Source organism: Pempheris klunzingeri, chromosome 15 (assembly GCF_042242105.1).
Source record: "Pempheris klunzingeri isolate RE-2024b chromosome 15, fPemKlu1.hap1, whole genome shotgun sequence".
In the NCBI taxonomy this organism is placed as follows: Eukaryota; Metazoa; Chordata; class Actinopteri; order Acropomatiformes; family Pempheridae; genus Pempheris; species Pempheris klunzingeri.
Genome location: NC_092026.1, coordinates 16,711,132 through 16,722,716, shown reverse-complemented (window position 1 = coordinate 16,722,716; position 11,585 = coordinate 16,711,132). Strand labels below are relative to the sequence as shown.

Sequence of the window (11,585 nt, the reverse complement as noted above, 5' to 3'; positions counted from 1 at the left end):
CATGTGCTGTTCGGATTTAAAGTATTTCATCATGATAGGGCTGGTGATTATTCTGAGACTCTACAGGGCAGGTTTGTACTGTATTGAATGGATCAGTGGAATTTGACAGGTGGAAAAAATGAACTAATGATAAAGATAAAGATATTTTGTCCCAACATAAAGTTACAATGTGAGCCCCTTCCTGAACCATCAGATAGTCTTTTATCACCATAACAAACCACAGATGTTGGGATATTTAAGAGGAGCTATTCATGGTGCTGTTAACACCATGCAGAATGTATGTTATCAGTGTCTCGTCTCCAGATGAACAAAACATGTTGGTGAAGAGATCCAAGTACCCGCCTGTTTCTGGAAATGGTTCCATTGGGTGTCAGTCAAGGTCATTTTGGCTTCTGGATAATGTGTGTGTCCTACATAATGAGTCAAAGAGCGAAGACAGCCAATGTAGTGGCAAAAATCCAACATTTCAAGTAAATTCTGTAAAAAAATGAGAATTAATAGAATTTTTAAAAATTAAAATCTGAAAAATATGAATTATGATTTGATTTTTTTTTCATGAAAAAAAGGATGCGGGCAACCATGCACACCTGTGCAAATCTGAGTCCCCCTCAGGCTGATTCAGCCCTGGATCAGGGCTGTGTGTGTGCCCGGGCCTGCACTCCTATGTGAGATGCACACTGAGAGCCAATGTGGAGGTAACCGTGGTCACTGTTTCCCAGAGGACCGTCTGGCGGAGAGGGCCATTAATTATAAGAGACAGGGAGACAGACAGCCAGCCAGACAGACAGACAGACAGACAGTACCGCAGAGAGCGCAGACAGGCCTGACAGAAGCAGGCCTCGACAAATACAAAGAGAGGAGGAAGAGCAGCACGCACGGCCAAGAACAATAATCCTCCCCCCGTAGCGAGTCCAGCTATCTGCGCCGCCCCGCTTCTCCTCCCGCACTGGACTATGAGTAAATACATTCAGACATAATAAGCCTTTGTCATAAGAGAAAGAAACGCGGTTTGCGACGGAGATAAATAATTGAAAGAAATGCGGCTGTCCGACTGCGCATCCCTGGGAGTGAATAGGGAAATGCTGCGCCAGTGTCCCGGCTGAGAGACGGAGCCGATCTCACCAACATAAGCTCCGGAGCTTCCCCCCTGTCATTACACAATATCGCTGCCAAAAATCATCGTTTCAAACATGGTAAGTTATTTTTGTGTTATATTTTACGCGGTTGTGTCGGCGACGAGCGGCCTGTGGGGGAAATGCACATCCGGGACAGTATTTTTCGGAGAAGTCATAATATTTTATGAATCATAACTTGTTATGATGTGGGAGCGCGCGTGGCGTGCAACAGGTCGCCGTACAGTAGCGGGGACGCGCATCTCGCCGCCGTATTTTGCGCCTGTTTCCAAACATTGATGTAAAAACGTCGATCGTCGTATACGCGAACATATCGGCGAGATGGCACGAAACATACGAATGCGTTGTTGGCACAACAGAGTTCTGGCTAAAAAAAAAGCGGTTTTATCCTCCGTTTTGACTGTTTGATAACTATCAGAGTTCTCACTTCTTTCTGTTTGGCACAATATGATCGATTACGCATTGACGCGTCTATTTATTGGCTAATTATTTTCTTTTTAATCATTGAATATCGCTCGGAAATCACTGCTTGGTTTGCATAGAAAAGTGTCCATAGGCCCATAACAGGAATGACACAAGTCCCGGGTTAAACTGTCTATTCCATTAAAAGAACAGGATTATCTCTGCTCAACAAAGGAAGACATGTTCTCAACACCTCAGACCCAAATCATTCCACAAACACCGCGTGAGGAGCTGTAACATTCAGACTTTATATCAAACCACGGATGCATTTTATTATTCTATCCAAGTCTATCCAGGGGTGGGGGGTGGAGGGGTGTGTGTGTGTGTGTGTGTCACAGGGCCTGAGTGAAAAATTATTTTCCTCCTCACTCTGTCTGTGTCTTTCTTTCACCACCTCTCTCCACGTGGTAAGCAGTCGGGATGAGGGTGAAAAGGGAGCATTGTGCCTCCAGTCAGTGGCCTTATGTGTTGGAGAGGCTCTGAGAGGGTGATGTTCACTCAGCTGTGCTCCCTCAACGCCATTGTTGCAAATTCCACCTCATTTCAGCCGCTCTGTTGGCTGAGCTCGCACAGCACGTCATGAAATCTCTGAAACACGCCGCACACCTTAAATAGACTTAAATAGGTGTGTGTGTGTGTCACAATGTGTCTGGTGTAATTTGTAAAAAAATAAAAAATAATAACCACAAAACAGGAATAATTGGTGTAACCAAGCTGGCGTTGGTTTTTACGCCAACCTGTGCGTAACCTGTGTTTCCTTCTCTTGCACACAGGAGGACACACACGGGGAGGTTTAGATTTTAGAGGCTCATATCAGTGATCGAAAGCTCAGGCAAGGGCCATTATGTGATGAACTTGAGCGTCAATGTATGAGGGTTTACCAAAGAGAGGCAGTGGACTCTTGGTTCAAAAGAAGGAGTGTTCACTCGCCATTTGAATGCAAAGTAGTGGATGAACAAGTGAGCTGTGTGTGTGTGTGTGTGTGTGTGTGTGTGTGTGGAAGGAGGGCCAACGGTGAGTTTTGAGAAAAGGGAGACTTGTAGAGAGAAACTGTCACATGGCACTGTAGTTCTGCTTTTCTTTCTCTGCACCACAATGCCACCAACGTGGACACACTTGATTGAGACTAATCAACCCGGAGCGTCCAGTGTCACATTTTTGGAGATGATACTTTAGTTTTTTCAAATTTTTTTCCCTCTGAGTAATTTAGATACCTACTTCTTTCAGTGTGCAGGGAGACAGAATAAAAGTTGTGTGTTGGCCAATGCGCCCCTGCGTCGGTCCCATCCTGCAGAAGCATGTCCCGTCGGAAACAGAAACGACCCCAGCAGCTTATGAGCCTGACCCTTGGTGCCTGTCGGATACTTGAGCATGGTGAGAAACAGACTCTATATCAGAAGAATGCTGGTTATTCAGTAGGACTGGATTCACATTGGATGGGAAGTTTAGACCTCATAGAAGTCACCTTTCCTCAACATACACAGACTGTACAAAGTTAATAGTGTTGGTTTGATATTTTATGGTAAAAACTACTGTATCATGTGATGCTTTATCTCTTGCCCTGTATTGCACTTGTTGTATTCTCCAACTTCAAATTACTAAAATTTTGTATTTTGAACAGTTTATCAAAGACTTGTTTTAATCATTTGATGTTTATCAACATTTAGAAATTCTTTCTTACCAGAATTATTAATCAATTCAATCTGTTAAAGTTGCATCTGAAAAATCAATCCTGTAGAGCTTTTAGTTAATTCTCCGTGGTTGCAGCCATTGGGTACTTTCTTTGCTCTGTGAAGCCCAAATGTCTTCAGTCATCATCAGTGCCAGGTTCAAAAAACACAGACCACCCAGAATAGTGGGATAAACAGTAAACTCCCACAGAAATATTGCTGAAAAAGACAGTGTGCAGTGAGTTTGAAAATTTGAATGAAACATGAGATACAGGTTTGGTAGGAGCAAAGAGATGAGCATGAGAAGGTCAAAGAAAAGGAAACTTTGTGAGGCACTGTATAAGGTGTTCTAACTGCAACAGCATTAGACCCCATTGTCCCCTTTCAGCTTTGTTGCTGGGCACTGAAGCATGAACATACCCATGAAGAAGTGTGTGTGCCTGTGTGTGTGTGTGTGTGTGCGCGCGCGCGTGTGCGTGCACGCAACTGTGTGTACTTGTGTCTATCCGTCCACTCCAGTTACAGGAATAGGGCCCACATTGTATCATAAAATTGTAAGCAGCAGTAAGTTCTGGATGTGTTTGTGTGTGCATGAGCAACCGTGTGCATACAAAGTGTTCACTCATTTTGTGTCTGAGTGTTGCACATGGACAGGTACGTTGTGAATCTGTCTACACTTTTCCAGACTAAATTAGCTTGTTGATGGTCTGTGAGTCATCATGTCTGTCTATTGGGCTGTTTGTTTTTTTTGCACGTCACCTCTCTTCCTCTGCCTAGCCCTAAACCGTATCAGGAATGTGACCTCAGAGTGTTTAAGGTCAAGACTGCCAGCCAATCAGGCACCCAGTAGAGTGTACAGCACCCAACCAAGACCTAACCCTCAGCACCCCACTGGGCTAGTGGGGGAAGGGCTCTCGAGGAGATGGAAAAAAAAGACAGATTGAATGGAGGAAGAAAGAGAGAGAGAGGCAGGGATGGAAGAGTGTATGGATGTGGCTTCATTTTATTGGGGGGGTAAAGTCCATTGTCTTGTGCGTGTTACCCTGGAAACAAGGTAGGCTCCTCTATGGGTGAGCAGTGTACTCTTGCAGATCAGTGGAATCTGTGTGAGTGTGTTTTAGCATGTGTGCCTGCATGCATGACGTGTGTGTTTGTGTGTGTAGTGACAGTGGTGGGGAGGCTGCAGTTGATGAGGATAGACAGGACAAAGAGGAGAAGAAAGCAGCGGAGGATGATAAGGTGGTGGAAATTAAACCCAGAGGGTAAAAGTCATCTCTTAAAGAACTGAATTCTTCCATTTCTTAGACACTAATAACATCCTATACTTGTCATTGCTGGTTTTTGTAAATTTTGATTTCTATCTAAAATTATTCTAACTCTGAGGTCTTACAAAATAGATTGAAGACCATTGTGTAAACCTTGATTTATTTTTATTTTTTTTTACTATTAATTATGATAAAAGTACATTCAGATTTTCTTCTTTCAATTTCCCTAGATGACAACTTGGCAGTGAAGTCACACTCCTTTCCATTTATCCTGGATTCTCCCTTGTGCTCTCCATTTTCCTCTCTTCAAAGCTCCCAGTTGCCCCTTGCACTCCGTTCATCTCTCAAGGGCTCTCAGTCTATCTCTGTACCCACTGAGGGTCCACCGCTATCCTGCTCACCGAGTCAGCTGTCCGACCAGCCCCTCAAAGACCCACAGCCTTCCCTCTCTCCTGACGTCCCATACTCTTCTCTCTCCTCCCAAACTCAACAATCACCTGCCCTTCGACTATCTGGTTTCAATCCTACATCCTCTGCAAGTGCCCTCACCCACCCCTCCCGAAGCGCACACATGGCCTCTCCCAAGTTGGGGCTGTCAGCCACCACCACCACCTCTTCCTCATCCTCATCGTCCTCCGCCTCACTTTGTCCTCCACCGCACCCAGGTAGCCCAAGCCGCGTTCCTGAGGGCCCCCCAAGCCCTGTTACTCCAACTCCCAGCCCAGGAGTGACATCTGCCTCAGCTGCACCCTCTAGAGCCCAACTGAGCATTGCCCTGATCCTGGAGGAGCTGCGGGTGTTGCAGCAAAGACAGATCCATCAGATGCAGATAACAGAGGAGATCTGTAGACAGGTGCTACGCCTCGGTGGGGACTCCTATACCACAGATACACCCTCCCAGCATCTATTCCCTTCCCTGCCTCAGCTCTGTCTGGAAGGCAACAAAAGGGCAGCCAGTCCAGCTACTCAGTCAACTGCATCGCAGCCTCCCACCTCTGTCACTCCTCTCCTAGCATGTTTCTCCTCTCTGCTCCCTTCTCAGGCAGCCAACAAACCCACAAAGCCAAGCAGTTCATTGTCTCAAATCCTGCAGCCCCACAAGCCCCAGATGGAAGGAACAGGAGGGACTGCAGGGTCTCATGGTTACCTGCGGATGAGTTCTCAATCCACGGCTCCCTCCACCTCTTCCTCTGCTGCTATCTCCATGGGTTCCTCCACCTATCCACTCGCCCTGTCTTTAGCTCTGCCCAACCGCTATCTTCATGAGAAATCTCCAAATACCACTTCAGTGAGTGACCACAGTGGCCTGTCCTTCCTAAACTCGTCCCTTCCCACATCAGTATCTATGGTCCCAAACTCCCAACAAGCTCTGCAATCTGTCTCTGGAGGAGCAGACTCCTCTGCATCCAGCTCCTCCTCCACTGGCCGCCTGCAACATTCCTGCCGCTTTTGTGGAAAAACATTCAGCAGTGACTCCTCCCTACAGATACATCTACGCTCACACACAGGCGAACGACCCTACCAGTGTCCAGTGTGCCTCAGTCGCTTCACCACCAGAGGCAACCTCAAGGTGCACTTCCTACGCCATCGTGAACAAAACCCAGAACTCTCACTTTCACTCCTGCCACCTTCTTTGTTTGGGGTGGCACTAGGGGCCACTAGGGGATCAGATATGGGACAGACCATGAGCAGTGGCAGCAGTACTAGTGGCATGAATGTGATGCAGAAGAAGCCCAAAAGCAGACCTGAGGATGAAACATGTGGAGATAATTTGGAGGTCAGTGGTACCAGCACAGGCTTTTCTCTGGCAGCCTCTGGGGGATCTACCCCTTCTACTCTACCCCTGCCCCCTAGTGTGGACCTGGCTTTGATTTCCCACTCTCTCCTGCAGCTTAATAGAGCTGCAGCTGTAGCCGCTGCAGCTTCTATCACCCCCGGCTCATCTCACTCATCGTCCTCCTCTTCAGCCTCCAACTCTTCTCTGGCCACTTCCCTTCTCTCCAATCCTTCCTTGTCTTCGTCTTCCACCATCACAGGATTATTCAAGGGTGCAAAGCAGCAGCATTTTGATGAGAATACTCCCCCTCATGCCCCCATGCTTTCTCCTGCAGCGTACTCTCAGTTAGCTCACCTGCCTAAGCTCCTTTTCCCATCTGTTTCCACTTCTTCCTCTACTCCTACTGCACCCTCATCCCTCTACAACCATCCGGCCTTTGGCTTGCTACGCACCCCACTACCCTCTACTCCAGGCTCCCACCATCTTGGCTCAACCAGCCATTCTCAGCTTTCTTTCCCTTTCTCTTCCTTTCATAAAGTACAAGGTCAACCCACTACCACTCCATCCTCCCTGCCTTCCACAATGACTAAATCCACTCCTACATCTGAAACCTCCAAGCTGCAAAGACTGGTGGAGAAGCTAGAAAAGGCACCTCCCCGTTCCTCTTCTTCATGGACTTCTTGCTCTACTTCCTCCTCCATGCTGGAGATGTTATCTAGCAATGCCACTACCTCTTCAGCAAGTTCAGCCAACAGTTGTCTCACAAATGCCAGCACTTCTGCTACATATGTCATGGCATCCGCACCATCTTTGACTCTTGTTTCCACTGCTGTTTCAAACTTCACCCATGAGACGGTTGCTGCCCTAGGCATGAATGCCAATGGAGCAAGTAACATGGCGGGAGGCTTGCTATCGTCACTAAGCATCGCAGGTCCAACTGGTAACCTAACAACGAATCAGTGTGGTGTTTGTCTACGGGTGCTGAGCTGTCCCAGAGCACTGCGGCTGCACCAGGCTACGCATCTGGGAGAACGCCCTTTTCCATGTAAAATATGTGGCAGATCCTTCTCTACCAAAGGCAGCCTGCGGTCACATCTGGCCACCCATCATGCCCGACCACCTAATGCACGTGTCCAGAACTCTTGCCCACTGTGCCAGCGCAAGTTCACTAATGCCCTCGTGCTCCAGCACCACATTCGTATGCATCTTGGTGGACAGTTGCCCACAGATGGCACAGATGAGGATTCTACACATGAAATGCCAGTTGAATCTAATGCCAAACCCATGTCACAATCTCAATCCCAGTCCACGGACCCAAATACTGCCTCTAGTAAAACACCTCCTCTAGCAGGCCACTCTAAAAGCCCAGGCCCAAGCTCACAATTTCAAACTCCAGCGGTTAGCTCAGTCTCAGTCTCTGTCAATATGAAATCAGTTGAGTTCACAAAAAATCCCAGCAAGTCTGGGTCCTCCAGTCCCGACCTCATTCCACCCTCTGACCTTAGCCCTGACCCCTTCATGAATCCCACTGCACAAACTCCACCACCAGGCAGTGTAGAACCCCCTGTGCTTTGCGTCAGTGCCCCCTTGACATCCCTCCCACAGACAGATCAAGCTTCCCCAGCTGGCAAAGACAACCAAGTTGAACAACAAGCCAATGTCGATGTGCATCTTCCTAAGTCCACCCCCCCACCAATCTCGTCCACTGTTACCAAAATCACAATGTCATCTAATGTCGTGGAAGTGGATTGCGGACAGGATGAAGCATCTACCTCCTCTGATGCATTCCTTGGCTCCAGATCAAACCTGGAGGACTTACAAAGCACACCTGTCCTTGGTGCTCCATTTGCTTACACCAGTAACAGTACCTCCTCTAACCCTATTCTGAGTCAAGATGTGAGTCAAGATTCAAGAGTCAAGATTCTTAATGTTAATGCAGCATCAGCCTTGGAATCAGACTCAGTCTCCCCAAGGCCCCAATCACCAGAACCTATGGAAGAAGACAAAGATCAGTCTCCTCCACCAGTAACACCAAAGCCAGACCAAGCAACTGTGCCTGATGAGGAACCCAAAATGACACCCACTTTGGAAACTGCTGACACTATTGGTGCTGAAGTAAGGGGTGCATCCCAGAGACCTGCCACCTTTGTAAGGGAGACCCGTCAGAGCTTTCAGTTTAGTTCATATGGGAGGGAAGACCGTGTGGAAGGTGTTAAGATTAGTGGATTGGCTCCAAGTGAAGTCCTGGATGCTCCTGTCCCTATCAGCCTGGCCCCAACCCTCCCATCTCCATTGTCACGTCCTGAGAAGAAGACCTATTGCTGTGCTGAGTGTGGTAAAGAGTATGCCAGTCGCAGTGGATTGAAGGTGAGGAAATAGATTTTGATATATCTGATTTTGAAAAAAACCTTACTGTAAAACCTTACTGCACCAAGATATCCATACATTTCATCAATAGAAGTTTTTTTTTCCAGTAAGTTTAAACAATGTTTCACAGCTTTAGTACAGAGCTATATATTTTGCGAGTTACTAAAATTTCAATTTGTTGAATTGTTAGTCCATAAGAATGTAAAGATAAGAAAGAAAAGGTGCATGCTTCAGTCATATGGCAGGCGTAAAATTAGCCACACATTTTACACTACACTGCATTTTATTGGGCATGCTTCACTATTATATCTAGCCTAACCGTAACCCTTTCTGTTCCCAGGGGCACATGAAGCATCATGGTGTGGTAACCAAAACAACACGGCCACCAGCTCGTAGCAGTCGTTCCTCCTCTGACCAACTTCCCTCTTCTGCATCTATGGCTTCCTTGAACATTCCTGCAACTAGGAGTTCAGCCGGCTTTTGGAACCAGTACCAAGCCTTCCTCAACACCAGTAACGAGCCAACTGATGACCCAACCGGTGGCAGCCAAGGAGAGAATGAGTCAAAGTCACCTGTTCAATCTCAGATGGATCCAAGGGCCCCTGATGAAGCTGGGGAAGAGTCTAGTGAGGGGTCGTAACTAGAGTCAGCGTTATTGGCTGGATAATAATCTGGTGTTTTCAATCAAAGTTTACCTTTTGATGAAACTGTATGGGCGTTTGCGTAGTACTGCTTCCTTAACACATTTCAAGTAGCCTGTCAGTTTCATAGTCAGAGTAATATGTTTGTATGTGAAAGTTGTGAGTCAACCAGCTTGGTCTTGTGTTAAAAAAAAAAGAGACAGCTACTGTACAAATAAAGATGAAAATATTCAATAAGTAACTTTTTAACAAGTCCAGTTTTTGCTGGACTTGATAAAAAGTGAAGTTGTTAATAGTTTGATGCACATTCTAACAAAAAAAGAGTATCCCTGTTGTGTCAGTGTTTCATATCAGACCTGGGTTAAATAATTATCTGTGTTTTTTGTTTTACCCTTCAGATACATTTGAACTTGATACTCAATACACTTTGATATTATCACCTCATTAGTGAGTCACAGAGAATTACACTAAAACAATAGTGTCAAATGATTTTATACCAGTATGTAAACATTTCAGGACCCACCGTGCTGTGCCATGTACCAAATCTGATTCAACTGGCACCAAAGGAGGCTCAAGCTAACCAAAAAATGTCAAATGTACAAATGCTTCCCGACCAAGGTCAGCTTCATATCTAAAAGATTCTTTCATTTAATTACAGAGGGAACTGATATCATTGAGGAAATTAAGTATGCAAAACAAAGTTTTGCTTCTTGTTCTTAATTTATCTAAATTTGCTTTGCTTTGCAAGAGAAAACAAGGACAACAAAGTGAATTCTGTGGGGAATATTAAGTCGTTTGTCCCCCATTATGTGATTCAGATAAACTAGTCACTCATGTCATTGTGGTTTACTTTTCACTATATTGTCTTGTCAAACCAGAAGCACAGCTGCAGTGTTTGTGAACCCAGTGAGGACATGGTCTTGTGTGTGACCTTTGACCTTCAGCTTTGTGAATATTATGATTGTTGTTTGGTCCAAAAGTAATATCTGTAACACTTTTTCAGTTATTAAAACTTTAAGTTACTATAAAGTCTATGTCTGTTTGTTGTAAGCTGTACTTTCACTATCTCCACATTAAAAATCAATTTGGAAAAACAAAATATTGCTCAGTCTTGTTTTGGGGAATTCACTTTCACTTCTTACTTTCACTTATATTCTTTAAACATAGCATGCATATATGCTCATAAGCAATTATAATGTCTGATGATCCCTCACAGTCACGTCATTGATCCCTGCTTTCTGCCAAGACAATCAAAGCTCCCCTCTCATATGTCCCATCAACCAAGGGGAGCGGAGGAAGCCAGCTGTCTTTGCTCCGCCATGGCAGCAGATCAGCTGATCTACACAGGGTGTGTACATGAGGTTGGTGACACAATGTTCATGTCTCATGTTTGACAAAATGTCTCTGTGTGTGTGTATGTGTTTTTACATTTGTCTCCATATGCATGCGCACACATTGCTGCTAATAAGCATCATGGCCCCAGCAGCCGTCCTACGTGATGTGAAATCTATAGCTGCTGTTACCACAAACAAATGAGTGCAACTACATGCATACCAATGAGCCCACAATGTCAACTGACAAAGTGTGCATGTGGCAGTGTAACATAGTACATGTACTCAAGTACTGTACTTTATAAAAATTGTACTGAGCATCTTCTTTTCATGCTAATTTATATTTATTCTCAGTACAATCTAAAGCAAAATGTACTTCTTACCTCACTTATTTGAAAGCTTTAGTTAGCAGTTACTTTACAAAACATATAAAAAAAAACATATGATGAGCCTGTAGAATATGTTTTATCTTACAGCATACAGTATTCAAGACAACAATTAATCAGTCGTTCAGTCAATCAGCAGAAAGATAATTGCCAATATTTCTGATGGTCCTTCAAGTCATCTTTCATGTCAAAACATTTCATGGTCCCAGCTTCTGAAATGTGACAGTTTGCTGCTTCTTCCTTTCCTATTTTCCTATTTTGAATAATCTTTAAGTTTGGACTGTTGATGGGCAAAACAAGCGTTGTGAATGTGTCACTTTGGACTCTGGGCAACTGTGGTGGTATTTCTCATTATTTTCTGATTTTCATTAATCACTTGGTTTATTGAGAAAATAACCATCAGATTCATCTATAATGAAAATAATCACTAGTTGCACTTCTATAACAAATAGTTCAAAGTGGGCTCCACCTCAACCATTCACAACAGTAAAATCCCGCTTTACATTAATGCATGACTAATAATTATCTAATGATGTGATAAATAATAGGACAA

General features: G+C 45.0%; 1 protein-coding gene across 2 annotated transcripts; it reads left to right on the top strand.

Annotated features, from left to right (window-relative positions):
* The first annotated feature begins 878 nt into the window (after window positions 1–878).
* sall2 (spalt-like transcription factor 2) lies at window positions 879–10,360 on the top strand. Of its 2 annotated transcripts, XM_070845763.1 has the most exons (4): window positions 879–1,193; window positions 2,823–2,969; window positions 4,761–8,674; window positions 9,015–10,360. In XM_070845763.1, the coding sequence occupies exons 2-4, from the start codon at window positions 2,894–2,896 to the stop codon at window positions 9,312–9,314; spliced, it is 4,290 nt and encodes a 1,429-aa protein (XP_070701864.1). In that variant the 5' UTR covers window positions 879–1,193; window positions 2,823–2,893; the 3' UTR covers window positions 9,315–10,360. The 2 variants fall into 2 exon arrangements, with proteins under 2 accessions (XP_070701864.1, XP_070701865.1); XM_070845764.1 differs by lacking the exon at window positions 2,823–2,969 and having other exon boundaries at window positions 1,087–1,193.
* The last annotated feature ends 1,225 nt before the right edge of the window (window positions 10,361–11,585 follow it).

Bases quoted from the DNA above. Each gene is read 5' to 3' on its own strand.
- sall2 (XM_070845763.1), top strand. From the start codon at position 2,894: ATGTCCCGTCGGAAACAGAAACGACCCCAGCAGCTTATGAGCCTGACC. The intron at 2,970-4,760 runs GTGAGAAACAGA...CAATTTCCCTAG, and splicing joins CTGTCGGATACTTGAGCATG to ATGACAACTTGGCAGTGAAG. The intron at 8,675-9,014 runs GTGAGGAAATAG...TTCTGTTCCCAG, and splicing joins CCAGTCGCAGTGGATTGAAG to GGGCACATGAAGCATCATGG.